We start from the raw sequence: 27,975 nt of genomic DNA, 5'->3' as shown, positions 1-27,975 counted from the left end.
ACCGCTCAGCCACCTGACTCCCTGGTTAGTCTGTAGGTCAGTGTGAGTTCTGGATTTCAATAGGCAGACTCTTCACAAGATGTTTGTAACGAAAGCCTTCTGTGTTTTGATTGTCTACACGCACGTGGAAAACCCAAAGACACTTTGTTTTATTGACGGTCAGACCCCAGTCAAAAGCTGTCCCGTATTCAAACCACATCATTCCATGACTTTCAAATATTCAACATCAGGTACCACAGGCTCACAACAGACTCAAGCATTTCTGTTTCAAAAACCCGGGTTGAACCTAGAAGTGTTTGAACTATGAGCATTGTCTGCCTCGTTCATTTGGAGATGTTAGTATCACAGTGGTTCAGCAAACCTGGATTTAGTACCAATAGGGTGTGTGGGGGGAGAGACAGGTCCAGTGAGGTGTGTGGGGGAGAGACAGGTCCAGTGAGGTGCGACAGCATAGCTCATGGTCTTCTGTGTGAACAGAGACAGTTATTTGGTTCCTTTCTTTGAAATCCCTAAAACACAAAAAGATAAAGAATAACAGTTTTAGAAACAGAATTAGAACAACACAAAAAAGCAAAAACACAAATGACACGACTGTATTCCCAAAGAGAAAGAGAGAGAGAAAGAAACATGAAAGGAAAGAACATCGAGTGACAGACTTAACATCCAAGAGCTTCGTGCCACATCCAGAGTAGCAACAACACACAGGCAGAGAAGCAGGCAGAAGGGGTGTAGGGGCGGGGAAGGAGAGACGGAGGGTGGGGAGGAACGGACCGAGGGATGCTGCTAGAGCAGGGCTGAATTGGAGTCAGAGACTGTGTCACGGGGGCCCACCCGGGGGCGAGAAGCCTCCTGGCCGCGCCTGTACTCCTGGAACTCCTGCCGCAGGGCGTTGAAACGCGCCTCGCTGAGAGAGCGGCTGTACTGGCTGCGAGGAGGGTCGGAAACGGGCGGGCTGACGGGAGGAGGCGGGCCTGAGGAGGGGCAGCGAGGAGAGGAGCGGCGTGGATGAGGGGTGGTGCTCACGTCACAAACATCACAGCACAGAGCACGGGAGGCATTCACAGTCACGCACAACACCAAGGGACTAATGCATCCAGGAAAACGATGAGTCTAGTGAACAAGGTCGGTAAGGATGGATGTAAAGGGATCTGGCCTCACCTTTCCTCTGTAGGTCCTGGAGGCCAGCTTCAGAGAGGGGTGGATGGTGTCTGAACTCCCCCCTGCCCTTCCCGACCCCTCTCTGATCGAGCCTCATGGCCTCCAGGACTTCCGAATCCACACAGACATCAGCTGAATCCCACTCATAACTCTCATCTACTGATGTGTTCCTTCTAACAACAGACACACAAAACAAGCCGTCAAGACAAGACATTTCACAGGTAAACGGCAAAAAAAAAGAACTGAATGATGAAATGGACAAATGACATTTTGGCAATATCCTCGACTCCCTGTGCTGTGGCGTGGCCGTCCCTGGGGGGCAGGGACGCCGTTCTTTCACCTTTTCGCTCGTCTCTCACGTAGCTCCATCTCGGCTCTGTGTCTCTCGCTCTCCTCCGTGGTCTCCGGGGAGCTGAGGAGGGTGGGGGTGATGGAGAGAGACTGCCTGAGGAGGCCCACACTACCTCTGCCACTGCTCTGGCTGGCGTAGCTGGTCCGGCCTCCCTCCCGGGTCTCTCGGGCCTCGGCCTCTGGCCCCCTCCCCAGCCCTCTTTCGGCCTCCCTCGGACCCTCCGAATCCCTGGGGGGGACGGGGGCATGGTGGGGAGATGGCCAGCTGTACATCCTGGGCAGGTAGGACCTTGGCGGAACCCTGGGAGGCCCCTGGGGTTCTATGGGACCCCTGGAGCTCGGTCTGGGTGGGTAGTGGAGTATAGAAGAGTCAGGGGGCCCCCTGGAGGTTGGCCTAAGAGGGTAGTGGGGCATTGAGGTGTCAGGGGGGCCCCTAGAGCTAGGCCGGGGTGGGTAGTGGGGAATGGAGGTGTCTGGAGGCCCCCTAGAACTAGGCCGGGGTGGGTAGTGGGGAATGGAGGTGTCTGGAGGCCCCCTAGAGCTCGGCCTGGGTGGGTAGTGGGGAATGGAGGTGTCTGGAGGCCCCTTAGAGCTCGGCCTGGGTGGGTAGTGGGGAATGGAGGTGTCTGGAGGCCCCCTAGAGCTCGGCCTGGGTGGGTAGTGGGGTATTGAGGAGTCCAGTGGGACATATTTGTGCTGCCCAGCCCTCAAGGCTTCGTGGTGATATGTAACGGGCCACCGTGAGGGGTCATGGAAAGCAGCGGCTTGGCGTCGAGGGTCGTACAACTCTCGTCTCCCCCAGCCTGAGGTGTGACTGGGTGGGCACATGGTAGGAGTGAGGTAGGAGGGGCTAGGGAGGGCTCTGTCAGCGTGGTGGGGCCTCTCCAAGCTGCCAGCGCTGGGCCGCAGGGCCGACTCTCTCCAGGAGAGACCGGGCCTGGGGAAGGAAGCCGGCGTGCGGCCCAGGCTGTAGGACTTGACCCGGACATCCGGGTTGGGTAACTCATCCCAGTAACACTTCTCAGAGATGTAGGTCCGCGGGCTCTCAAAGTGTTCCCATTTCTGGGACCCTAAGCTGGTAGATTTCTTCAGGAAGGGTCGAGGCTGACCCATGCCCGACAGGGTTCGACAGGGGCCTATGCTAAGAGATTTCCTCATGAATGGCACAGGAACTTGATAGATCCGCGAGGTGATTTTGTTCGTCTGGTTGCCCTGAGGATAATGTCTTTGGGATTGTTCTGCGGCAGACTCGGGTCGATCTTCGAAAGCGTCTGAGTGTTTCGAAACGATGTCTGCCATGCTTCTGGCTGCGCTAGCCAACGTCTGGGCTAAACCTGGGCTACGTCTGGAATGGGGTCCCTCTGAACTACTTGGAGGTTGTGAGTAAAGGTATTTGCTCGGATGCAATGAGGCAGGTGATGGTCTCTTAGTCTTGTCAGAACATCCTTCTCTGAGGCCCGTCTCTCCTGTGACAGACAGAGTGCGTCTGTACTGTGGCTTCTCGTCGTCTCTTGAACTCGAGGCGGTCTCCTCGAAAGAAACCGTTTTCTGGCTGGAAGGCGTCGCTCGTCTCTCCTGAACGTGAACCTCCCAGTTCTCTGGAACCACGTCCGGCTTCCCCACCTGAGAGCCCTCCGGCTTCAGCTCTGTCAGCCGGCTGGACGAGTCTGGCAGCGCGCTCTGCTCCCCGGGGTCGTCCACGCTCATCTCTATGAACCCGGGGAGACTGAGGTACTCCAGAATGGCGCTCGTCTGCAGCGGAGACATCTTGGGAGGCTGGGCGGCCGGCTTGGTTTTGAACGACCCGGACATGCGAGCGACCGAGAAGTGAGACTGGTCGCTGTCACACTCCTCCACCAGGGTCAGCGGCGAGATACGGCTGGAGCTCTCGCCGAACAGACAGTCGCTCCTCCTGGAGCGAGCTCGGACCCCCTCTCGCTCCATCTCGGAGTACAACAGTGAAGCGCGGCGGTCGTCTTCACTCTTATTGTCGCGCACTGGGACCTTGGTCCCTATTCTATGGAGGTCATAGGGCAAGGTGTCGTAGCTAGAGGGACCGTGCCCCCCAGGGTCTCTTGCCTCAGTCTGCTCAGCCTCTCTATTTCCAGACAGGCCGTACCGTGTGGTCTCTAGGTAAGACTGACCTGGACTAATATCCAGCTCCCTGTCGGTCCCAGCTTGGCCTCCCTCCCTCGCTAGCTCTGGCTGCTGTGTGCCGTAAGCGTAGGAAGACCTGGTCTTCAAGGCCCCTCCTCCCGGTTCTGCCTTTCCCTTCCAGCCGCCCTCAACCATGGACCTCCTGCGGAGTGACTCTGCCTCCCTGTCCGGGCTCCCGGACCTGGCCCTGCTCGGCGGCCTGGGGTTCCCCAAGCAGAGAGGCGGGCTCTCTGCACTGAGGTTCTGGGACAGGAGGTAGAGGGATGTGCACTGGGTGACTGGAGAGTGGGAGGAGTCGACCGGAGGGGTGTCCTCCCTCGCCGGGTCAGCCTGCGGTGTGTGAGGGGCCCTGGCTGCGGGGCTCTCAATGGGACGCTGGGCTGGAATGTGGGTGGTGACGGAAGTCACTGGGCTGATGTCCCACTGTATGTAGGAGGAGGGGACACGGTCCATGGGGCTGCTGGTGTTCCCGAAGTAGCAGGCCCTCCTGTAGTCGGACGCCCGCGTCGTCTGCCCCGAGGCGCTGTGGGATTTATGGCGCAGGGGGATTTCCTGCTGCTTCCAAATGGGATCCTCCGCCTCGGCCCCGCCCCCTTCCCCGATAGGGCCGCCCGCCTTCTCGGGCTGCCTCGGATTGGCTGTGTAGCTCTCCAACTCCCGCTCTAGCTCCTCCCTCTCCCGAGCCAGCTGCTGCCGCTTTCGAACATTGTCCCTCTCCGGGTCGCTGCCGTCCAGGCGATACACCAGTGTGCTGGAGTCTCCCTCCACCGGATGGTATCCCGAGGGATGAGGCCGGTCTCTCTCCCTCTCCGGCAGCCTGGCTCTGCTGGCCAGGCCGGGCAGCAGGTCGTCCGCGTACCCGAGCTCGTGGCACCTCTTCAGGGAGTCTCGCTTCTCGCCGTTGTCCGAGTAGAAGCTGGCTCTCTCCAGCAGAGCCTCGGAGCCCTGCTCGTCGTCCGAGTAGAAGCAGCCGTGCCGGGAGAAGTTCCTGGCCATGGCCCTCACCCTGCCGGGGGAGTGTGGGGCCCTACTGGGGTCAGCCTCCTCCACGGTCAGGGGCGAGGCCTTCTGCTCCTCCTTCTCCGAGTTCAGAGTGCTGGACTTGGGAGAGTCCCTGAAGGAAGTCCGGTTGCTCCCGGAGCCACTGCCCTCTCCGCCGTTCTGCAGGAAGTCCTTCTTGGAGCCCTTCTTGCTGGACGGGCTGGAACCTTCCGGGAGGGGCTGGACTATGAAGCGTCCATCGGGGCCTCTGGTGATGGACTCCAGGGCCGTGGGAGAGGAGGCCTGGCATCCCAGGTGGCTCTCAAACAGGGTGTAGTGTGGAGGGGGAGAGGAGCTGGACAGCAGCTGCCTCCGCTGGTCCTGGTACTCCCCTCGGCTCCCTTTGTCGAAGGAGGAGCGGTCCGACTGAGAGGAGGAGGAGTTGGGGAAGAAGGAGAGCGGGGGGCAAAACTTGAGCTTCAGGACGCTGTCTGGGCTGTCAGAAGGAGAGCGGGCTCTGGGGAGAGAACGGGGGGGGAAAACATCGAAAGATAAGAGTTCAAGAGAACTTCAGAAACATCTATGATTGTGCCAATATTGGTAAACTGAAATTGAAAAAAAAATACACCCAAAAGAGTCAGAAAGTGAGCAAACAAGCCAATGTGATGTGGGTAGGGGGGAGACTTACTGTGGAGACAAGCTCTTCTGGAAGGCAGAGGGGAGATCTGAAAAGAAGATGGAGGGTGAGAAGGTCAAACAACAAATAATGCCCCAAATGATCAAGAAGATGGGTTGATAAAGAAGCCATTAACAGAAGCTTGAAAGTAGGCCGTGGAAGGACTGGAATACCTTTGAGGAGTGATGACACAATCACAAACTTATTACAGTAACAGAGCTGTAATTTAGCTAAACAACAGACCCCTCTCTCTCATTTCACGGTAATTCTGTACCTTCTCTCCTCTTCCTGCGCCGACGGTGTCTTCGGTGAGTCATGAAGCAAGCTGTCACCAAGGAGAGGATGATAGCCACGAACAGGAAGCACACTCCGCCCAGCACGCCGGCCAATAGGGGCTCGGGGACAAACTCCAGGAAGCCAGGCCGGACTGGGTACATGTCCATACCTGCAAACGAGAGGTCACGGCAGGGTCAGGACAGACGCCTCTCCACCTGCCTCAGAGCCCCGCTTCTGTCCTCACAGTAGAATGGCCGTGAAGAGCCTAATGAGATGTGTGTGATGGTGAGGGTGCTAACCTGTAGTGGACACGTTGACTGAGTCACTGGGCTCGCTCAGCAGTTTGTTGCTGCGCGACATCAGTCTCAAGTCATAGTTGGAATCCTGAGGAATGAGAGCAGAACGGGTTCAACCCTCAAACCGACAGAACTTGAACAAAACAAACCACGTCACGGGTCTTAGGAACCAAAACTTTCCATCCGCGCTATCCTGACTCACCCGGAGGAGCCCCTGAACCAGAAGCTGAGTCTGGTTGGCGCCCAGCGCGTCGTTGATGATGACCCACTGGGCCCGGTCCCTCCTGGCCTGGAGGACGTACCCAGTCAGGGGAGAGGAGGGGGCCTCAGGCGGGGCCCACAGCAGCAGCACTCCCTGGGCTGTTCTGTTGGCTGACAGGATCTCTGGAGGCTCCAGATATGGGGGGGTGGTCACCACGGTGGGGGGTTCTGTGGGGAGAACTGTGGAGACGGACGGTAGGCTGGGATTAGACCTACAGGTAAACTGATGTGTACAGTTGGCCGACACTTACATTTACATTTACATTTACATTTACATTTAGCAGACGCTCTTATCCAGAGCGACTTACAGTAAGTACAGGGACATTCCCCCGAGGCAAGTAGGGTGAAGTGCCTTGCCCAAGGACACAACAAAAAAAACATAGACGCATCGACTGGACCATTTACATTTAGTCATTTAGCAGACGCTCTTATCCAGAGCGACTTACGCTGTACACATATCCAATACAGGGCTATGAGGGAGCAGTAAGATTAGACAGACAGTTTCTATGGAGATAGGTGGGTGTGTTGATGCTGGTACTGACCCTGGGTCCGGACGCTGACGATCTCACTGAAGGGCCCGGAGCCCAGCTTGTTCTGGGGGAGCACGCTGAACTGGTAGCTGGTCCCCGAAAGCAGGCCCGTCACTAGGAGGTAGGTTTTGGACGTGGGCACGGGCAGAGACGACCACTCGTGCTTCCCTCTGGAGGCCTGCTTCACCCTGGAGGGGAGACCGAAGGAGTCAGACAGAGCCCCGGGGTTCTTAATACGACAGTCGGCGACCCATCCCAGCCTGACGTGCGACGGTGAGAACCGGATGAGATACTAACCAGACGGTGAACTTCTGTGTGTATCCCCCATCAAACCCAGGCTCCCAGGACACATTGGCCTGGTTCAGCCCTGTGCTGACAGACACCGAGGCCGCAGTGTGAGGACTGGTGCCTGCAGGGAAGAGGAAAACGTGGAGGACAGTCAGCGGATCCTCTAAACCACTAGTTGAGGATACCGTGTACAAACACTGCCTAGCCAGGCTAGCCAAAACTAGCCTGAAGTCTTCATGACCAGACTGGGATGCTTACCCAGCACCATGATGATGGTGCTTGCGCTGACCGTGGCTACGCGGTTGGTGGCGTAGCACGCCCAGGCCCCCTGGTGGTCCTTGCTGAGGGGCTGGAGCAGGAGAGAGCCGTTGGCCAGCACCGTGAAGGCGGAGCGGGGGAACGGCCCGATCTGGGGGACGAGGGAGGAGAGAGTGGGTGTGTGGGTGAGTGAGTGAGCGGGTGAGTTGGTGATTGTGTGAATGAATAAGTGGATGGGTGAGTGAATGAGTGAAAACAGACAGGTACAGACTGATGTATATATACGTTGGTGTATATGGATGTGTATATGGATGTGTCTATGGAGGTGTCTATGGAGGTGTATATGGAGGTGTATGCAGTATGTTTAGAGGTGTGTATTTATAGCGGATGTCCCCACCTTGCTCCATGTGATGTTGGGGGCGGGGTCTCCGTTGGCCTCGCAGGGCACGACCAGCTCTCGGCCCACCTCCTGGAGGTACTCATCACGGGGGGGCACCCGGAACGAGGGCGGGTCCTGCAGGGACATGGAAGTGTGTCAGCTAGGTAGGTGACGGCAGAACCAAGAAGTACGACCCAGGTCGAATACATCAAGGCTGGGACGATGACGTCATCGAAACATGGATGTTTGCGTTTCATAGGACCAATCAACGTGCCTTTTCATTCATATATTGAAGACGTAAAACCAGGAAGTAGAACCAGGAAGTAGAAGCAGGAAGCAGTCCTGAGCTGTAGTCCTACCTTCAGCAGCACGTTGGTGGGGCCTGACTGACCCATGGTGCCGTAGCTGTTGTAGGCCGTGCAGGTGTACATCCCTACGGCGTCGTCATTGGCTGTCGCTATAAACACCGAGCCCTCGTTGTTCACCATCCAGCCAGGAAACTGAGGAGAGGAGAGACCAATCAGGAGACAGCTCAGCGATAGCCCGCCTCCTGGTGATGGGACTGGTGTGTCCTCTCAGAGATAACACTTACGTTGTCAAGGTCCAGCAGGTTTCCGTCTTTGGTCCAGTTGACGTAGATGGCGGGGGGGTCGGCCTGGATGGGGCAGGCGATGACTCCCTCCATGCCTGCAGGGAGGTAGGTCTCCCTCTGCATCCTCCCCACCCTGGCTGGGTCTAACACGGACACAAGGGTAACAGAGGGCGTCACTACCCAGCTCACTAAAACCAACGGACGTCACTGCTGGGAGGCATGAGGAAGTGTCGCCATGGTGAATCTTACGTTTTACTTTCAGCCGGGCGGACGCGGAGGGAGGAGTCAGAATCCCATTGGTCGGAACGCACGTGTAATTCCCAGCGTCCTCTGGTACGAGATTTGGAATGAGGAGCGTGCCATCTACTAAGATCTTCACACGTGACTTAAGATGTCTGAGGACGAGAACATCCACACGGAACACATCGTTAGGAATCAGGAAACGATCTCTGGGTAAGTTAGGGTCGAAAAGTAAATGTGTTTACCTAACAAGCGTACATACTGAAGCATAATTAAAGACAGCGAACCTCTCTTAGCTGTGACAGACACACATTAAGCATGGTAAACAGTAGCATATGAAAACCTGACCTTGGTGCTAATTAATCTTTCACTTAATCTTTTATTTATTGCCTCCATCTAAGGATTACATGTGCTCATGCTGCCCTGCCAGTAATTGTCTTACAACCAATCTAATTCCCCAGCATTGTAGTACCCATGGCTTTAGCAGATTACCGATGGATGAGGACCAACAAAGACTACCATAAAGAATACATTCCTCTGATGTCATTATGTCTGTGGTGTCGAGCAGCCAGCCTGCAGAAGCTCGGCGTCTGGAGGGGAGGGAAGAAGAGGAACACTCACTCTATGTGGTAGACGTTCTCCCCGTGTTTCCACCACTCGTACGTGAGGTTGGAGGGGTAGGCGTCGGCCTGGCACTGCAGAAGGGCATCCTGGGACATGTTGAGGGTGGTGTCCTCTGGGGAGATGAGGATGATGGGAGGACCTGGTTTTACACACAAAGGAGAGGATTGTGGGTAACGCAGAGGATTGTGGGTAACGCAGAGGAGTGTGGATAAAACAGAGGACTAAACCATACGACGGATATCAGAAGTACAGTCATGTCTATAGTATAACATGATTCCCTAAGGACAGCAAATATGCATGTCATTGTTACGCCCCTAGATGGCAGTGTAACCGATAGGAAAAGCTGGATCAAACGTCTCCAGTCCAGTCTGCAGTGACAGAATAAGTGATCTTTAAGCTCCTGAGAAGGACAAAGCGTGATGAACAATCCCCAATAGCCAGCTCCGTTGCCGGGAGACGTATGCTCTGTCTGCGGTTTTCTACTACAAGGTTACTCCTGGTGAGCTCATGCTACGGCACGTCAAATCTCTCCAGTATTTGAAGTCAAAACGGTTTGACGGCACAGCTAAAGAATCTTCCGGTGAGCTGGGCGGTGAGTTGAGCTGACATGCAGCCCTCTCACTGACCTTTGACCTGCAGCTGCGTGACATGGGTGATGTTCCCCTCCGTGTTGGACACGTGGCACATGTATGTTCCTGATGTCTCTCTGCTGGCCGTGGCCACAGACAAGGTGCCATTGAGCACCTGGGTGAGGGGGGGGGGGGGGGGGAGAAAGAGTGGGGGGAAGGAGAATATATGAGTCATGCTAGTTTCACACAGTAATGACCTTACCGACGAGAGAGAGAGAGGTAGGGAGAGAGAGAGGGAGAGAGGTAGTGGGAGAGAGAGAGGGAGAGAGAGAGAGGTAGGGAGAGAGAGAAGGAGAGAGAGAGAGAGAGGTAGGGGGAGAGAGAGAGGGAGAGAGAGAGAGAGGGACATCAGAACTACTTCTGACCCATACCTTAATCTTGGCATGTTTCACAATGGGGGTCTTGTCTTTGTGCCAGACGACGATTGGACGAGGGTTCCCGTGGGCCCCGCAGCTGAGAGTCACAGAGTCCCCCTGCAGAACCTCCACGAACGTGGGAGGAGTCTGAATAAACACGGGCGGGGCTGGAGGAGAGGAGAGACGGCGGCATGTGAAGCGTGGATGGATCAGAGTAAACACACATTACAGTGTTCCAGCACCGCACCACAACACTGTCATTAAGGTAGACACTAGCACCTAGGTTTCTGACCAGGACACATCTGAAGTCTACACACTGCCCGGCGCCTTCACAGGCATTTGTGAAAAGGTGTATTTAACTGAATACAGGCTTTTATGAAACCCTACCCTTTCTTGCCATCACAAAAATGTGTTTCAGGTTATTCATTCCTTTTGATTAAAGACTGAGGGAATTTTTCTAGAACCAGATGCCAACCATGTAGTGATTTTACCCAGGCCACTCCATATTCAGACCCAATCCCTGCTAACTACCACTATTCAACCACAGGATAGCATGCAACGTGATCAGTGTCTGAGGATCTGTGTGTGTGTGTGTGTACAGTATGTGTGAGTGAGTCTGCGCTGTCGTTTGAGTGCGTGCATGTATGTGCTTTTGACTGTATGTGTGTGTGTGTGTGTGTGTGTATGTGTGTGTGTGGGCGTGTGCTTTTGTGTGTGTGGGCGTGTGTTTGTGAGTGTGCTTTTGAGCATGTGTGTGTGTTTTTGCATGTGTATAAGCCTTTGTGTGTGTGTGTGTGTGTGTGTGTGTGTGGGCGTGTGCTTTTGTGTGTGTGGGCATGTGTTTGTGAGTGTGCTTTTGAGCATGTGTGTGTGTTTTTGCATGTGTATAAGCCTTTGTGTGTGTGTGTGTGTGTGCGCGCGTGTTGGGGGACGTAGCCTTGCAGAGCCGCTCCCCTGTGGCTCATAACAGACAATCCAGTGTTGACATCATCTCCCAGCATGCACGGCTTCAGACAAAGACGAGACGTGATGTCTGATTCGAACAGCCTTACGCAATGAAGCCATGCCGCTCGGCAACAACACTGTCCGCAGGAGAGCACCAGACAGGGGCCTCCGTGTCTCGGGGGCCCCTGTGGACCCACTCTTCCCGGAGAACAGTAGCAGCTCTGAGGGGCTCGGAGCCGGCCTTGCGTGCGAGGCCCAGGCGGGTCGCTGCGGTGTCACACCTGTGATGGACAGGAAGGTCCAGGTCCCGTTGCGGAAGTCGTCGGCGGTGTGGTCCAGGAGCAGGATGCGACACTCAAACCAGCCCTCGTCCTCCAGGCTCAGCCCCTCCACCAGCAGAGAGGCCCCTCGAGTCAGAGACACACGGCCTGGATGTACACACACAGGAACACACACATACAACCACACACACACACGCACACATACAACCACACACACACACACATATACAGAACCTGGGATCAGCACAGAGAGCCAGACCAGCAGAGTCAGCACATGCAGATAGGGAGCTTACCAGGAAGAGGACCCAGGCATTCACTCAAAGCTCACAGTCAGGGCTTTATCATACTGTGCTAGTGCATGACTCTAGTGTGTTCTTAGGGAGATCCACTATGTTGTCAGTGGAACTTCCAGCTCAAACCAGATATTCAAGGTCGGATGACAGTGATTCCAGACAGTGTCAAGTAGCTACTACTTTAAGTTCTTCTGATTCCTCTGGTTCTGCTGGAACGTGGAATGAGAAAAATGACAAAGCAGCTATGTAATTTCAAGGAGCAGAGGCCAGAGAGCTTTAGAGTTTGAAGGTCAAACACATAATTCACCTCAGCAGTGATGAGCCTCATTACACGTGAAGAAGTCTTTCTGTTACTGAGGTTGCTGGCTGTGTAAACTAGGAGAAGGAGGTGGAGTGGTAAAATATTTTGGCGCAATGTCAACTCCTTCTACAAAGAGGGACACCTGTTTTTGTTTATTGATGAACAAATGGCAGAGACTAACACAGTAATGGCAGAATACACGTGGTATTAACCCCCCCTCCCCCCTACACACACACACACACACACACACACCCACACACACACACACCCACCCTCCTCTGTCACCTCTCATTCACACACCCCCCTCTCACTCTCCCTCTCTCTCTACTTCTTACAACTCCTCCTTGTGCTTTGAAACTTGATCTCGTGGTTGCCTGGTGACTGCAGCCTGGTTTTCAGGGTGCTGGTGTTACCCTCCCTCCCTCCGCCTCTCCCCCCCCCTCCCCCTTTTATCCTACGTCTCAAAGAAGTCTTTTTTTCCGGGGATTTAACTGATGAGGATGTGCACAAGGCTGCTCCTAGCACAACAGAGCCAGACGGTAAACAGAACAGACCACAGGAAGCGAGATGGACCCGGGAGGTCCATCATCTCATGGCAATGCTGTGTAGACTTCTCTTGTAAAACTCTCGACATAAAACAAGGTCCATGGAATGGCACTAGAGACCTCTCAGACTGCCGTTTACCTTGAGAACAACATCACGTGGATGTGTGGATGAAATGAGTTTCATAATTGCAAACCTTGCATCAGCACACCATTACAAAAAGTTCAAAAAAAAAAATCTTTAATTACAATCAGATAAAAAAAATCGGTTCACCACCGTCACCTCCCCTTTTGAATGTTTTCTGTGAAAGCTTACCTCCAGAGGTCCCATGTGTGTTGTACGACAGGAATAAATTATGTAATTGACTCCAACCTTAAAATGATGCAGCCTCAATATCACAGGGCCTTCGCAGCATAGGGCCATCTGACGAGGGATGTCTGGGAGGATGATTGAACTGAACTCACAGTCCTAAGGTTAGCCCACACCACACAGGTTATTTTTAAAGGGACTACAATAGCTAACAATTAACCCTGCATTCCTGTGTGGTTCTGTTGCTATGGTTAATAACCAGGTTAGCTTTGCAAGGCTAATGATTGACTGACCTGCTAAAAGGCAGGGCATGTCTCTACGGGCTCCTGAGTTTGGGTTTCCACACAGCCAGCCTAGCCCTCTGTAGGTCAACACCATCAAAATACCCGGGCAGGGCACTGGGAGAGGAAATGTGTGCAGAGACGATAACAGGTGTGGTAAAGACCTCAGACGTTCGCTGTTATCTCAGAGGGAGGGATCGGCGCAGTGCTGCCCTTTCTCCAGGGGGAGATTTTCTCTCTTTTCTTCCAAACGACCACAAAGGAAAAACCTTTTCACGTGCAGCAGCAGCCCTACACACCCACTCAGCCCTGAGTCATGCGTGCTTTAATATTGAGGGACGCTTTAAGCTCATTAGCACTTCTAGCACCTCTTAGAATGATTAAGAAGCAAACATAAATCTTGGAATTCCAAGTGGCTGGTTTTGGTGTTTGGACTGGACCGGCGCCCGTTCCCTCGCACGCGGGCAGGCGGGCACGCGGACACGAGGACGTGTTGATTTTCAAAACCCAGAGTGCACGCCTCGCCAACTGGCTCACTGCTGGGGAATTCTTGTTTCGCCATTGAACACTTAACCCTTTCTCTCTCCCTCTCGCCTGTCCATCACCACAAAGAGAAGCCCCCCCCCCCCCCCCCCCGTCCTCCTCCTCCCCCTTCCCAGCCCTCCTCATTTTCTCAGGTTACCATAGTGACAGGATCGAGGAAACACCGGGACTGGGAGTTTGGATTTGAATTCTGTTGCTGTAGAAACCAAAAGGGGGGGAAACCCTGACAGGGGAGACTCCGTCACTGGGATTTGAAAAATTACATGTGGAGGGGAAAAAAAGAAAAAAGAGTGTTTTGATTTGAATAGTGGGCAAATGGCCTGTAACAGTGAGCGCCGGAGGGGGAGAAAGAGGGGGATGGAAGAGAATGAGAAGAGACTGTTTTCATTTGAATCTTGGAGCTGCCAGGGAGGCAAATGCAGTGAATCAAATTATTACATTTCTTGTCAAGAATGGTATGAAAATGTTAAGTGCTGCATTAAGACATTTTAGGATAATAAAAATAAATGGACCTGTACTGATATCTTTTGTTACATGGAAAAAGCCAATATTTAATTTAAATTCAATTTAAAAGCCAATATAAAAAGCACATATTATGAACAGTGGGATTTTCCCCTCCAAAGTGCAAATATAGAGCAATGAACCTCTACCTATGGTTTTATTCTTTTACCGGTTGTAAAACAAACCATTGCTGCATTCCATAAGGAATTCAATGAGAGGTTACGGAGAGGTTAGAGAGAGCGTTTGAATCTGTAATCCTCCTCCAACCACCAATGGGACAAGAGACCTTAGTGACCTCCAGGAACCTGCAGCACCAGACACATTCATCACTCTCTCCCGGCCCCCCCCCCCCCGCTCCCCCCAGACTGCACCCTCCAGAGGCTGCCGAGAGACGCAAACAATACCTCCGCTCCCCCGTCCCCCCCCAAGACCCCCTCCTCTGTGTTTCTGCACCCTCAGATCACATGACACCAGGGTCCACCTCCGTCAGAGCGGCCGGTCTGACAGGTCTGACTGCTGCTCAGTGAACAGAGCAGAACGGCAACAAGGATCTGGAGGAGGTGGTGACCCTCTCTCTCGCTCTGTTTATTCTCTCTCTTCTCTCTCTCTCTGTTAATTCTCTCTCTCTTCTCTCTCTCTCTCTGTTTACTCTCTCTCTCTCTCTCTCTCTCTCTCTCTCTCTCTCTCTCTCTCTCTCTCTCTGTATGTTTATTTTTTCCCTCCTCTCTCTCTTCTCCCTGTCTCTCTCCTCTGCCTCTCTTCTCTCTCTCTGTCTCTCTCTCTCTCTTCTCTGTCTCTCTCTCTCTCTCTCTCTTCTCTGTCTCTCTCTTCTCTGTCTCTCTCTTCTCTGTCTCTCTCTTCTCTGTCTCTCTCTTCTCTGTCTCTCTCTTCTCTGTCTCTCTCTTCTCTGTCTCTCTCTCTTTCTCTCTTCTCTCTGTCTCTCTCTCTGTCTCTCTCTCTTCTCTCTGTCTCTCTCTCTTCTCTCTGTCTCTCTCTCTTCTCTCTGTCTCTCTCCCTTCTCTCTGTCTCTCTCTTCTCTGTCTCTCTCTTCTCTGTCTCTCTCTTCTCTGTCTCTCTCTTCTCTGTCTCTCTTCTCTCTCTCTCTCTCTTTTCTCTCTGTCTCTCTCTATGTCTCTCTCTCTTCTCTCTGTCTCTCTCTCCACCCTGAGTCAGGCTCTCACACAGTGGGTGGCAGGTTCAGAATCACCAGGCTCTCTCCCAGACTCCTGCCCATGCCAGGAAGCCAGCCTTGTGATTTCTGTACCCTGGCAACAGCTTTTTATGTAACCATGGCCTAGGGTGGTAATAAGCCAGAAGGTGGTCTGTGGTGTATTCAGTTCTTCAAACTATGAAATCATCCCTAGCCTGCCTGGTCAGCGTAAACTCTCCAATATGAGTCTCTACATCATATTCACGCTACGCACACAAGCTGAGCGACACATTGTGTATGAATACTCCAAACTTCCGGGTAGATTTGGAGGCTGTGTGTGGCTATATTGCTCATGGTGTTTGTTTAGCTCGTTCTGTGTTTTCTGGAGCCTCTTGGAGTTAAATCTGCAGAATAAAGCTCCATTGTTCGGAGGGAAACGGCGTGGTCGTGTGAGTACTGCAGCGACCATTCCCACTGATATCCACGTCCATGAGCCCGGGATCTGCGGAACACACACGCTACAACAGCACCGGGTCCTATGGAGGAGGACGGATGCTTCTGGAACGAGAGGCCTCTGCTTTGTTTTTCTTTGTCTGTCCGTATGTATTTAGGAAAGGCAGGGTGGAGGGGTGTCAGGGAGGGGAGCAGGGGGGGGGGGTGCACTGTGGGATGTGTTTTGATTTGAATACAATCATAATTCTGATGCCGTCCGCCAGACCCTAAGAGCCCCCCCTTCCCCCCTCCCCTTCCTCTAACCCCGAACGTCTCTCTTCAAGCCTCCTGTGCCTTCATCAGTTTAACCCTGTTGTGAATAGCTCTTTGTCAAGGGATGGATTATAGTTAACTTGGTCGTTTGCACAAAGCATGCCCTGATCATTGTTCGTAAAAACGTTATCATTCACCTGAAAGGACCAGGGTCTGATGGAACAGCAGGAAACGACTTGACTGGTGTTCCACATGAGACTTCCTCATTAGATCTTCTGCATTCTGAACATGATCAGGCGGTCAATTATTGATGGTGACATGTCAGGTGCTGCACTTTCTCACTCAACCGGAACATTCCTCCAAATATGATCCTCGCAGCTTTGAAACTCAACATTCGAGTGTGTGTTAGGTTAGAACCCTTCCTCCCCCAGCCTAACTAGGGGCTATGAGAAAACTTAGACGAAAAGCATACAACACAATACTATAATACTCGGGCTGATCCCTCCTCTCCACTCCCCCAACTTTGATTCTGTCCTCTGGGACACACCTAGATGGTGAGACCAAGTAACAGACTCTTTGTTCTACCCGAGTACCACGGAGCAGGTGAACATGAGATGCACAGTCCGGCCACGCATTCTTCTCTCGCTGTGTCACTGTTTGGCAAGCGCCCATCTAGTCCAGTTTTAGCAGAAAAACTGGTTGTTGGGTTATACCAGGCACCAGATACCTCTCTTTGAGCTGGTTTCAGCCTGAACTAATGCTCCAGTGTGTGGTGTTGTGTGCGTGGGTATGTATGGGAAAGTGTGTGTGTATGTGTGTGGTGTGTGTGTGCTGCATATGTGTGAGAGTGTGTGTGTGTGTGTGCTGCATACGTGTGTATGTGTGAGTGTGTGTGTGAGTGTGCTGCATACATGTGTATGTGTGTGTGTGTGTGTGTGTGAGTGTGTGTGTGTGAGTGTGCTGCATACATGTGTATGTGTGTGTGTGTGTGTGAGTGTGTGTGTGTGTGAGTGTGCTGCATACATGTGTATGTGTGTGTGTGTGAGTGTGTGTGTGTGAGTGTGCTGCATACATGTGTATGTGTGTGTGTGTGTGTGAGTGTGTGTGTGTGAGTGTGCTGCATACATGTGTGTGTGAGTGTGTGTGTGTGAGTGAGTGTGCTGCATACATGTGTGTGTGTGTGTGTGTATGTGTGTGTGTGTGATAGTAAAACAAGGCCACAGCTCCCCAGGGTCCAGGGCTCCTACTGAGCGTGTGATGGGAGCCTGCTGTGCCCGGGCCGGGCTCGGAGCTCTGTAGATCCCGGCCCAGGAGGGTGTCCCCTCCACACCGTCCACGCTCATTTACCTCAGAACACAGGCCATTTTTTGATCTGGCCTTTCTGGAGTAAGTGGCCCTGACAGCGCAACCAGCGAAAGAATCACGGCGACTTGAACACAGTGGCGCCGCTTAAACAAACCTCCGCAGCCAGAAGGTTAAACGTATCAGTCTGGATTCTGAATCTATTAACCTTGTTCTCCTTCTAGCCGGGTGATTGATGGTCACACGCCAGGGAAAGGAGGCAGACAGGAAAAGGGTGACAGGCACATCCTTCTAGAAGGATCCTGAATCTGAATTCTTTCAGATTAGAGATGTCTCTTCTCTGGCTGCAGGACCTGAAGGGGGTTTAACCGACAAGCAGAACTCTGTGACACAGACGGCCATCTTCAAGCACTCACTGTAATCTGCCATACACCTGATAACTTATCTCCATGATTGAAGGTTAAATGTCTTTATTGTGTGTTCATCCGAGATAACTCTTCCACTGTCTCTTTTACGTGGCAGTCTAAACATGGCATATGGCGTCAGCTAGACATAAAACACTCAGATAGAGCGGGAGAAATCTCTTAAACTTCCATAATGAGGTCGAAACAGTCGTTATTGCAGCACCATCCGGCTTGTCTTTCTCATTTGTCACAAAACACAGACAACTAACAGACGAAGCTCAGGAAATGGCTGCTTGGAACTGTGTTGTGGTGTGGGGGGTTTGCCTAAACCGCAAATCCCCCACACACTTTAATTTGAGAGTAGAATACATGATACGTTCAGCACGGATACTCATCACATGCCGCCATCTGCCTCCGGAGAGTGGTGAGGATCTGAGGCAGACTGGAGTAACACTGACACCAGAGAGAGAGAGAGACAGTTAGAGAGAAAGAGAAAAGAAGAGAGACAGAGAGAGAGACAGAGTGAGAGAGCGAAAGACAGAGAGAGACAGAGAGAGAGAGAAAGACAGAGAGAGACAGAGAGAGAGACAGTCAGAGAGAGAAAGACAGAGAGAGCGAGAGACAGTATAAAGTTAAAAGACAGCATCCAGTCAGATGACTAACTGCATCAGCTCCTCTGGATGTGTCCTGGAGTTGTTTACCTCCCATCTTCCCCCCATAGTGACTGCTGGCCCCACGCTTGTTGAAACAAATGAGTGGCCTTAGACAATGCCCGCGTTAACGGCTAATGACAGGAGGGGTTAGGGATAACAGACGGCCCTGGGACATGGGTCCAGAACCCCAGCCTGGACAGACAGGGACTGGGCTGGCATCAGGGGCTATCTGATCCTTACACTGGCTCCTGAATGCATCCATTGAAAGTGAAAACAGACTATAGGTGGGCTTTAAAGGTCCCTCACAAGGTTCACTGGCCTATGTGAGAGAGTTTGGGATTTTGGAGGAAGAGGAAGGGGTGGGAGTGATCGCCTTCTTTGTCTTTTGTTCTCCGGCAGACAATGACTGGATTATGGTATTCTAACAAGGAAACTCTGGTACCCTATGCTTGAACCATTCTCCTTGAAGCAAAACAAGCTCTTCTTAGTGGGTCAGCCTTCTCAACACCAATAAAAAACTGTCATCAGGCCACCAGCCCCCACCCTGCCCAAGCTTCACTCAATTTAACCCCATTCCCTGTAATCCAGACCCCCCCCCCTCCCCATCTCCCCCTCCTCTCACGCACACACACAGCCCGTCTGTCAGCCGCCCCGCCCCCCCCCTCCCCCGCCCCCCCCCCCCCCCCCTCCCCCGTTCCTGCAGCCAGCAAAATCCATCCGTTTCCCCCGCCCCAGTATTCCCACACCCCCTCAGTGATAACACAGCCGTCGCCACACACAGACACAATAATTACAGGGTTCACATTGTTTCCGTGGATTACCTATGTGGGGTAGTCTCTCCACTCAAGCCCCCTAGCATTCATAAATTTCAGGGTAGCAAACCCCAGTCCCTCCCCAACTTCAATCCCCACTTCGACCCGCCCCCAAATCCATCCACACAGCTGTACTTCAGAAGCATTCCCAGCCAGCCACTTCTGAAGGGGAAAGAAAAGTTCAAAGGAAGATCATTGAACGTTTCTTCGACGCAGAGCAACCTTTATATAAGAAATTACTTCAGCTTTATTCAAAGAAAACTGTCTTTTCCAGGTCCTTGTCTTTCCTCCTTTCAGAAAGCTCCACCATTTCATTGGGTTACTGAGGTTAAATTGTCTTTTGTTGCACCCCTCTGCCCGCTACTGTTAAAACTACCGAGGAATGCAATTAGACACGGCACTGGGGCTTTTGTGAGCTGGCAAACGGCCACCAATAAACCAGAGAGACAAAAGGCTCAATCACAAACGGTTTCGAAACGCCGACTCAAAAAAAGGTTGAAACGTGCGGTTGGCTGATGTCCACAAAACAGCGCTTTGCATTCCACTGAACCGTGGCGAAGACGGTGATATCTGCTGCACGTCTCACTCACCCTTGTAGTTGGGATGGACCCGCGGAGCGTAGACGCCAAACTTGATGAGGATGGGGACGTTGTATCCGAGCCGTACCCACTCCACCACGTGCAGGGGGAACAGGTTGGGGGTGGTGGCCCTGCCAGAAGGAGGGGTGAGGCTGCAGGCCAGTTCTGCAGAGCCCCCTACCCTGGCACGCACCAACGCCTCCACACCCTGCGATGTACCTGGGGAGCACACCAAATTCAATATCCCATCCGGGGGCAAATAAGGTTGTGGGGTTGGGGGGAGGAATTGGGTCGTGACACGCACACAACTAACTCAATATTCTTAAACAGAGGAAGGGCGTGGGCGCAGAAAACTGCGTTTACTGTGGAATGTTTATTGCTTGGACGGTGTGTCTGGTCAAACACTGTGGTCACTTGTCAACATAAATCTGTTTCACGTTGGTCTTTAAAAGTCTGTGAAATATGTGTTCCACGGAGGCCTGATTCACACAGGGCTGCTCAAGGGCCAGGCGAAGTCCACTGGAAGATTGGGTTACCAACTACCAGTGAACCCTGAGTGGAATGGACTCTTTTCTAGGTGGGGGTACCGACCATAAAACTGTTTCTCAGTAGGTTTTTACAGTGGAGGGAAGAAGAGAAGGGGGGGAGAGGAGAGACCAGCTGGAAAGACAGAAATGAACACAGCCAAACAAAGAAAAGAGAAAAATTGAATTGGTCGGGTGAACGTTGGAGCCTGTATGAACTCCCTGGTGTCCTCCTCAGTTACGGCAAACACACAGAGGCCTTGTAGAACAATGATGCTCCATTTGGTGACACAGACGCCTATCCTGTGGACATGCTCCAATCCTATTAGTGACACCTGGAAGCAGAGCCTTTGCCTCAGTGTGTGTCTCAGTGTGTGTCTCAGTGTGTGTCTCAGTGTGTGTTCGCGGGTGCCGGTGTTAGCTCTGTACCTCGTCTGGCTGGGTGATTAAGCTTTAATCTTGATGGGGAACACTCTCTGATGCAGGCCAGAAGCCCTCCCTCCCTCCCTCCTTCCCTACTCCCCCCCGCCCTCTCCACCCACCCACCACCCCCTGGGGTTCACACATGGCCTGCCGACCACCAAACTCCCCTCCCCCCCAGAAGCGTGCCTGGGGATGGGGCCTGCATAAATCCCAGATTGATCTAAATCCACACCCTTTTATTTTGTTGCTGGATTTCCCCCCATTCGCCTATATCCTCACACCCCCTCTGGTCCCCTCGGCCCCCTCCTCTCCACTTTCCCAGTATAAGCTGTGGGAGACAGTGACAGATGCTTTTCACTGTATGTATCAAAGACTGAGCTGGGAGTTCTTCTGTTAACCGTGACCCGGCTACATTAAACGATAACAACACGTGAGCAGACAGGAATGCATTTCAAACAGGGAATGGATCATTCCTGGAATCGGGAATCAAGAGAGATTTCCTGTGGGAGAGGGTCAGAGGTCAGACTTACGTAGCAGACAGAGGGCGACAGCCGTGGTGACACCCAGAAGCCACAGTCTGTCCAGTCCCATGGCCACTCCTCACACACCGTCACACATCCCCCAACCTGCAACAAGACAACACGCGCTTAATCCCACAGTCCCAAACTGCGACACAACGACACACACTTATCATCAGGGGGTTGAAGCTCAGCGGTGGAGTGTTTGATTGCAGGTCAAGAGGACCCAGGTGCAAAACCTGCCCTTTACTCTAAGCCACTTTGGATACAGGCCTCTGCTAAATGAATACAAAATGTATATTATTACCACAGTCCCAACCTGCAACACAACAACACATTAGTCATCTCCCAACACAGTCGTCCTGGTTGTATCAGGGCATCCTACTCCCATCCCTGCCCAGACAAAACTAATCCCTGAAGTTACAGTAACGTTCATCATAGTATTTCGTAATCACTTCATCACACTGCATGCCAGCCAGTCATCTAAATGACTGTATTACTTTAAATCTTGCTGTACTACAATATTGCATGTTTAGTCTATGTTTGGGATTAGTGTAAGAGATAACTTTGACATCTGGACAGTACAGTATCCTCTTCTGGACATCAGGTTTAGTGTGTGTGTGCGTGTGTGTTCTCTCCACATGCATGTGCGTGTGTGTAAGTGTGCGCCTGTGCGTGATCATACAAGACAGACCTGTGGTTGTCCTTGTCACTCATTCTTTTGAGATTATCCAGCCGGCTGTTATTGGCCCAGCTGGAAGAGGACCTCGTCTCAGCATAAATAAGCCAACAGCCCTGGACAGGTCACCCACGGAGGAGAGATACAGTGAGCAAGAGTACAGACATCTCTCCATCTCCACCACCTCTCTGCAAATCTCTCTCTCCGTGCTTCCATTTACTAAACAAAATGGACTGCTCAGAACATTTCCTCACGTTGAACAATACAGATTATTATACTGACACCCGTAAACTCATATCCATGCAGTTTTGTTGTTGTATTATTCCATGCACCTAACTAACACCCGTCTCCAGTGAAAGTTAGTTAAAAGTGTAATTGAGTCTATAGTCCTGAAGCATCCACTTTGAGAACAACTTTAGACACATCAGGAGACCTCACAGTGGTGAAACTGAAGGTAGACACTGTAAGCTATTAGCTATCCCCCACTGATTAAAACAAGATGGAACCATTAGTATGACTGCACACTTCACTCACTCGCTCACTCACTACATTAAACGCTGTCAGGGTATTACTTCAAGTTAATCACACCTTTAATACGCCGTCTATTTTTAGATCGCTACAGCGCGTTGGCGACCGCGATTAGCGGAGGTTGACGTTCTTCTGCATTGTCCCGAGTGGACTCCAACCACGTGTTGAGTAATTAGGTTTCCCAGCAGTAAGCAGACTCTGAAACAAAAACAGTCCCTGAATAGAACAGGCCAGGAATATTGTTCTCAACTGGCTGCACTTGACCGACAGAGCCTGGCGACTCGGAGGGCATTAGAGGATCTTTCACTGTTGATGCCGAGCAGGCAACTGATACTGTCATCACAGCACCAACAACTGGATTTTAAAAAACTAAGATCCATTGTTACAGTCAAGGACTGTGGCAAAGTTTCTTTTGGGATGACCCCCCCTTCCCCTCTCTCTCTCTCATTTTCTGATTTATGTTCTCTCAGTTATGTCCATCATTATCTCTACAGAGGACCAAAGACGGAACATAATTAGGATGGCCTTCGTCATGCTCTGGAAGTGGTCAGCCTCAATCTTGACCCCCAATCAGCCGACTGAAAGACAGTGAGCAGTACCCTCTGGAACAACCCCTGTTCATCTCTGGGATTTACACAGCTACCATCCTGAACACCAATTAAACTTCTGACAACGCAAAGATACAGCATTGTACTATGTGTAGGCTGTCAAGTGAACATTCTGAGTTAGGTAGTTGTAGAACATTCAGAGTTAGTTCTAGGCTTTAGGGCATGAGGAAATCACTCAAGGTATTTCCCCATGGGGCCTGGAGGTGGGGGGGGGGGGGGGGGGGTGGGTGGAGAAAACGTGGCCTGGGGGACACGCTCACAGGGGCGTGTTTAGACCAGCCACAGTGGAAGCCTGGAGGGGTCAAAGTTCAGGTGGAGGAGGAAACGGAGGACAGAAATCACCACTGATATATACCGCTTCTGGGGGATTTCTCTCCACAATAGACCAGACATCCTCTTTCATCTACAGGAGTGCTGGCGTCTGGAGGTCGTCTCGTTTCGAAGACAAGCCGTGTCAAAGATCCGTGGGGTGAGCTGAGGTCTTCAAACACCAGATACCGCACATAGCAACCAACTCACATCAATACGGTCGACAGCTCTGAATCCCGTTGTGGTGTCTTTTTGTCTCGAGAGGGAAAATCCTGTCACTTTGACAGTTCCATCTTAAGTGGGACTGCTGGCCGACTGCTGGCCGACTGCTGGGAGAGCTGCTGGTCGATGCCGAACAGTCGAGCCCAGGGTACAATGTGAGGTGAGGAGAGGTGAGGTACTGATCTGTACTGATCTCCTCAGGAGGGCATCTGAGGGAAGGAGGCAGCAGTCTTCCTGTCTTGTGTAAGTCACACGCGACCACAAAGAGAATCATTAGCAGTGACAGTGACACGTACATAAAGACTGTCAAATTCACAAAGAACCATGAGTCATAACTGCGGAACCAACCGGAACATGCTCAACAGCACTCCACTGCGTCATGTACGCACAGGCTTTTGACCTTGTTACGGCTATTCTGCATCTTTTACTAAACGTAATTGACACAAATTGACTTGGACCTAGGCTTGCTCTGCCTTCTGGCCTGGACACTTGTGAAGTGTAATCCTGCACTCCCCTGATCCCAATGCTAATAGTTTAATTGAACTTGAAATTAAAGTGAAGGGATCCAAAGGGCAGTGTCTGCTGTTGTTGCAGTGTATGTTGGATGGTGTGTTCACATTGGTGGTGCACCACTGCTGGTCCTAGCTGACCGAGACAGGGAGGCATGGTGCATTTGTGCACCAAGTCACAAAACATGTCACCCTTTTCATTAAAACACTTGGTATTACTAACATGCGGGGCATGACACAAATGTGATGTGTTATAAGATAAAACATAAGTTCCATCTGTGATATAGGCTGTTAATGATCAAATACGACAAAGCTGTGGTGAGGCTAAAGTAAAAATGTCCATGGACCCTGGACCTCTACGATGACATTACAAATATGGCCAGGTTTGTTTATCTGAGCATGGCCGGGCGCGCCATCCCTTCATCCTGAAGCCACGGGCTGAGTGGCTTCACACCCACAGCCGAGAGCGAAGGGTGGAAGCGCTAAGTATCATAATCCCACAGCGGTAAACCCACCACCTGGAGAACCAGGGTCAGAGTCAGGGTCAGAAACAGGGCGTAGGTCACAGTGGAAACACACAAATGTCAGCGGGCACTAACATGCTTCTGATTTGGTGCATCTGGAAAATAAAGAGCCAAAAAGACCAATCTTCTGTTTATTCTCACAGATTTACATCTAATGCACCTCAAGAATGAATACAGTTTAAGGAGATTACACATGAATAGTATTGTCCTTGTGAGTATGTGCGTGTGTATCTTGATCCTGTGCTAGTTCATTGGGACCAGCGCTGATGGCGGTAACACAGATAGGCCTGTTAAGTAGCAGTATTACTTTTTTAGTAATCCTGGTTAATCCTGCCAGGGGGCATAGCCTCAGAGCAGGTCGGCTGGATAGGACTGGCGCCTGGCGGGATACCACAGGTGCACAGAGGAAACACAGCCTAATGCTGACAGGCTAAACAGCCCAAACAATAATCAATTCCAGGAACACATCTCAGGTACAGGTTTCTCCAACAACCAACCCTCATGAATAATTCCAAAGGCGTGACATGTATTCATAGGGGAACAGAGAGGAGGATGTTGAAGGGTTATTCTGAAAAGTCAAACAAAGGTTATCTGTGAGTAGACAGACTGCCCTGACCTCTGCGGTGCTCAAACCAATTAAGGCCATGAGGGGCGTAGGTTTGTTTTCAAATGAGGGTGGGCCAGCTTTTTGGATGCGACCATCGAATGTAATTTTCTTGATAAAAAGTGTGCGTTTGGGGGGACAGGACGGGACATATTTGCCATTTTCAAAACGGTCTCACCCATGTATGACGAAACCTACGGCTCTGGGTGCATCTCTGATGGACTAGAATCTTCCTGTAACGTTGTGAATGCTTTGCTCCTCTCTGTGACCTTCGGCACTGTCCAGCTTCTACTTCTGGATCACCTGACAAAGCTGCTTAAAGACACCGCTCTGCTCTGCTCTGCTCTGAACTGACAGGAATACACAGCTCCTGTAGCTGAACCAGACTTAACACCAGGCTCGGCTCCACAACGCATCGGATAGGCGGGCATCTGGTTTACATTTACATTTAGTCATTTAGCAGACGCTCTTATCCAGAGCGACTTACAGTAAGTACAGGGACATTCCCCCGAGGCAAGTAGGGTGAAGTGCCTTGCCCAAGGACACAACGTCATTTTGCATGGCCGGGAATTGAACTGGCAACCTTCTGATTACTAGCCCGACTCCCTCACCACTCAGCCATCCGTTGTTGTTGGTTTCCACAAGGGGGTATTTTGTATATAGCTCTCTGATAGAAACTCTTATAGCTCTATCTTCCATTTGAGGGGGCATTGCCTGTAGTCACAGCTCCTTGGTCAAAAGCCTGGGTTTGTGTGTGAAGGCAGGTCACAGGTCAAAAACTTTCGTTCATCTACAGACAGAAAATATTCTATTCAAACTGATGTTCTAAGACTCAACAGTTTCTCCCAGTAATGGATCAACTACTACTGCCTAACACTACCAGTAAAACAACTGTCCCTGCCTATTTTGTGGCCAACATTTGGAGGTGTAGTAGCTATGGGTATATCAGCATGTAATTTCTACCACATACATCCAAGTTTTTCTTTTCTTAAGTAATCTCCTTTGGGTCTTTTCTCCAAAAGCAATAAGCGGGTTTACATGAAATCCTAGCAAGAAACAAAAACTTCAATTATTCATGCTTTCTACCTCTTCTTGTAATTAAAGCAAGTGTATGAAAATGTCTGTTTGTGAAAGAACAGTGTCTGATGGATGAACTGAACTCTACAAACGGACTTCGGTCTCAACAGTGAAACCCCTGAATAGGCAACTACCACAATAAGCTTAAAAAGCCTTTCATTCTGTACAACTATGGTGTTGAATAGACTGCACTTAAACAAAACATTTATTTAATCAGCTTGTTTTTTCAGACTTGTACACTGGGATAGTGGCCACCGTTCAAATGTTAACTGGCTCCTGTCATCTTTGATAACAATGACCAGAACGGATGTGTTTTTCATCACTCAAACAATACCTCACACATTGCATGTGTGTATGACGCAAGTTTATGACACACTTTTAAGTTACATATTGCACCAGAGTTATTCATGTGCAACATGACATATTAACAACATTTCAAAGAGATGAAATGTACAGCATGCTTTCTTGCACGCCACGTTACTGTGTTGGAGACAGATTAGAGATGTGTTTCCTGCGTCCTGATCTATACTGGCGACCAGAGGCTTGGCAGATGCTATAATCATTCATGACTTTTCATTCTCAGTCTCTGTCTATTTTGCTCAATAACATAAACAAAGACTAATACCAGCCTGGCCCTTAACTATATGCTCTAAATTAAAGCACTGTATCCACATTGAAGAACTAAATGTGCTGTTCTCAACATCAAGTACTGTACCTCATCTCACATTAAACAGCTGCCTCTTTTGTCTGACAAATTCACAAATTGAGAAATGGGATGGGGACCCTGGATGAAAATTGGCCATTCTACACAACACTCTTACATTTGATTGTACAGCACAGAGATTGTAGTACAATTGATTTAATTAATTTATGATTTATTCTCAGAAGGAAATTGACTGAAAGCATGGAATCTTATTTTCTCATCGTCTTTACTAAAAAAAACAGCATGCTCCAACTCAACATATTCAGTAAACACATCAAATCGGTCAATTAAATATTCAACTGTGTGCTGTTTGTCCTTTTTCTAATTTCCGTAGAAATACGAAAATGGGTAAACTAAGGTTACCAAATACAAACAACATGATAATAATAAATTTTTTCATCTGTTGTCACATGGCTGTTCAATACTGCATTCTCAAACAGCAGCATTTTACCTTGCTTGAGGCACTTTCCCTTGAGTTGAACACAGTTGAATTAGTCCATGGATAAGCAAGAACCCTTTCTTTTGGATGTCCCTTCGCCGTGTTCACGCCATGCCTTTTCGAAAATGTACGTAAATTAAAATGCAGGTTCTCTTCAAAAAGCAGGTGGTTGCATCTTATTCACTGGCTTTAGCGCTACTCGCGTGGAGCGTGTAAAAGCCACCGAACAAACATACGTAAACTCTGTTCAGTTCAACTATATTTATCAATGCGTATAACGTTTTGGATTTCTCATTTAGAATTGGATTTAATCTGAACTGGTTTAATGGAAGGTCGATTTAAAGCCAGTTTAAAGTTCCCACGCGTGAGATCGCTATTGTGTAGGCTACTGTTCAATACGCTTTGTCTAAAGTTTCTCAAAGTAATACAAAATATTTTGGATTAACTGTTAGTCCTCAAAACGCGTAAACGTACACGTATGTCTACTCAACTGCTGCTTATTAGAAAGTATGCTATATCCAAATAGGTGATTCCTCGTTTGTAAGGAAAACACTGATGGGGCAGTCTTTCGACAGTCCTACTACAACGTTCCTCGCGGTCCCGTACTCTCCTCCCACCTCCCTCCTACCGCCGCCCAGTTCCCAACAATTCGAGC

At 50.9% G+C, this 27,975-nt stretch overlaps 1 protein-coding gene across 2 annotated transcripts; it reads right to left on the bottom strand.

The window, feature by feature from the left end:
- Window positions 1-396: 396 nt before the first annotated feature.
- On the bottom strand, window positions 397-27,805 carry igsf9b (immunoglobulin superfamily, member 9b). Of its 2 annotated transcripts, XM_067228361.1 has the most exons (22): window positions 27,333-27,805; window positions 21,131-21,226; window positions 19,666-19,872; window positions 11,279-11,425; window positions 10,068-10,219; window positions 9,694-9,811; window positions 9,065-9,206; window positions 8,453-8,598; window positions 8,204-8,346; window positions 7,971-8,111; window positions 7,630-7,746; window positions 7,233-7,383; window positions 6,984-7,095; window positions 6,699-6,874; window positions 6,098-6,336; window positions 5,899-5,983; window positions 5,598-5,768; window positions 5,336-5,372; window positions 1,499-5,164; window positions 1,159-1,331; window positions 772-971; window positions 397-509 (listed from the first exon to the last, which is right to left on the bottom strand). In XM_067228361.1, the coding sequence occupies exons 2-21, from the start codon at window positions 21,189-21,191 to the stop codon at window positions 784-786; spliced, it is 6,372 nt and encodes a 2,123-aa protein (XP_067084462.1). In that variant the 5' UTR covers window positions 21,192-21,226; window positions 27,333-27,805; the 3' UTR covers window positions 397-509; window positions 772-783. The 2 variants fall into 2 exon arrangements, with proteins under 2 accessions (XP_067084462.1, XP_067084463.1); XM_067228362.1 differs by lacking the exon at window positions 772-971.
- Window positions 27,806-27,975: the final 170 nt, after the last annotated feature.

Source organism: Osmerus mordax, chromosome 24 (assembly GCF_038355195.1).
Source record: "Osmerus mordax isolate fOsmMor3 chromosome 24, fOsmMor3.pri, whole genome shotgun sequence".
Taxonomy (NCBI): Eukaryota; Metazoa; Chordata; class Actinopteri; order Osmeriformes; family Osmeridae; genus Osmerus; species Osmerus mordax.
Note: the sequence above shows the minus strand (reverse complement) of the source record. Positions and strands in the feature narration are given on the sequence as shown.

Excerpts from the sequence above, each read along its gene's own strand:
- igsf9b (XM_067228361.1), bottom strand. The coding sequence starts at position 21,191 with ATGGGACTGGACAGACTGTGGCTTCTGGGTGTCACCACGGCTGTCGCC. Across the intron at positions 7,096-7,232 it reads CACCATCATCATGGTGCTGG|GCACCAGTCCTCACACTGCG; the intron begins GTAAGCATCCCA and ends TCTTCCCTGCAG. Across the intron at positions 5,373-5,597 it reads GCGCAGGAAGAGGAGAGAAG|ATCTCCCCTCTGCCTTCCAG; the intron begins GTACAGAATTAC and ends TCTTCTTTTCAG.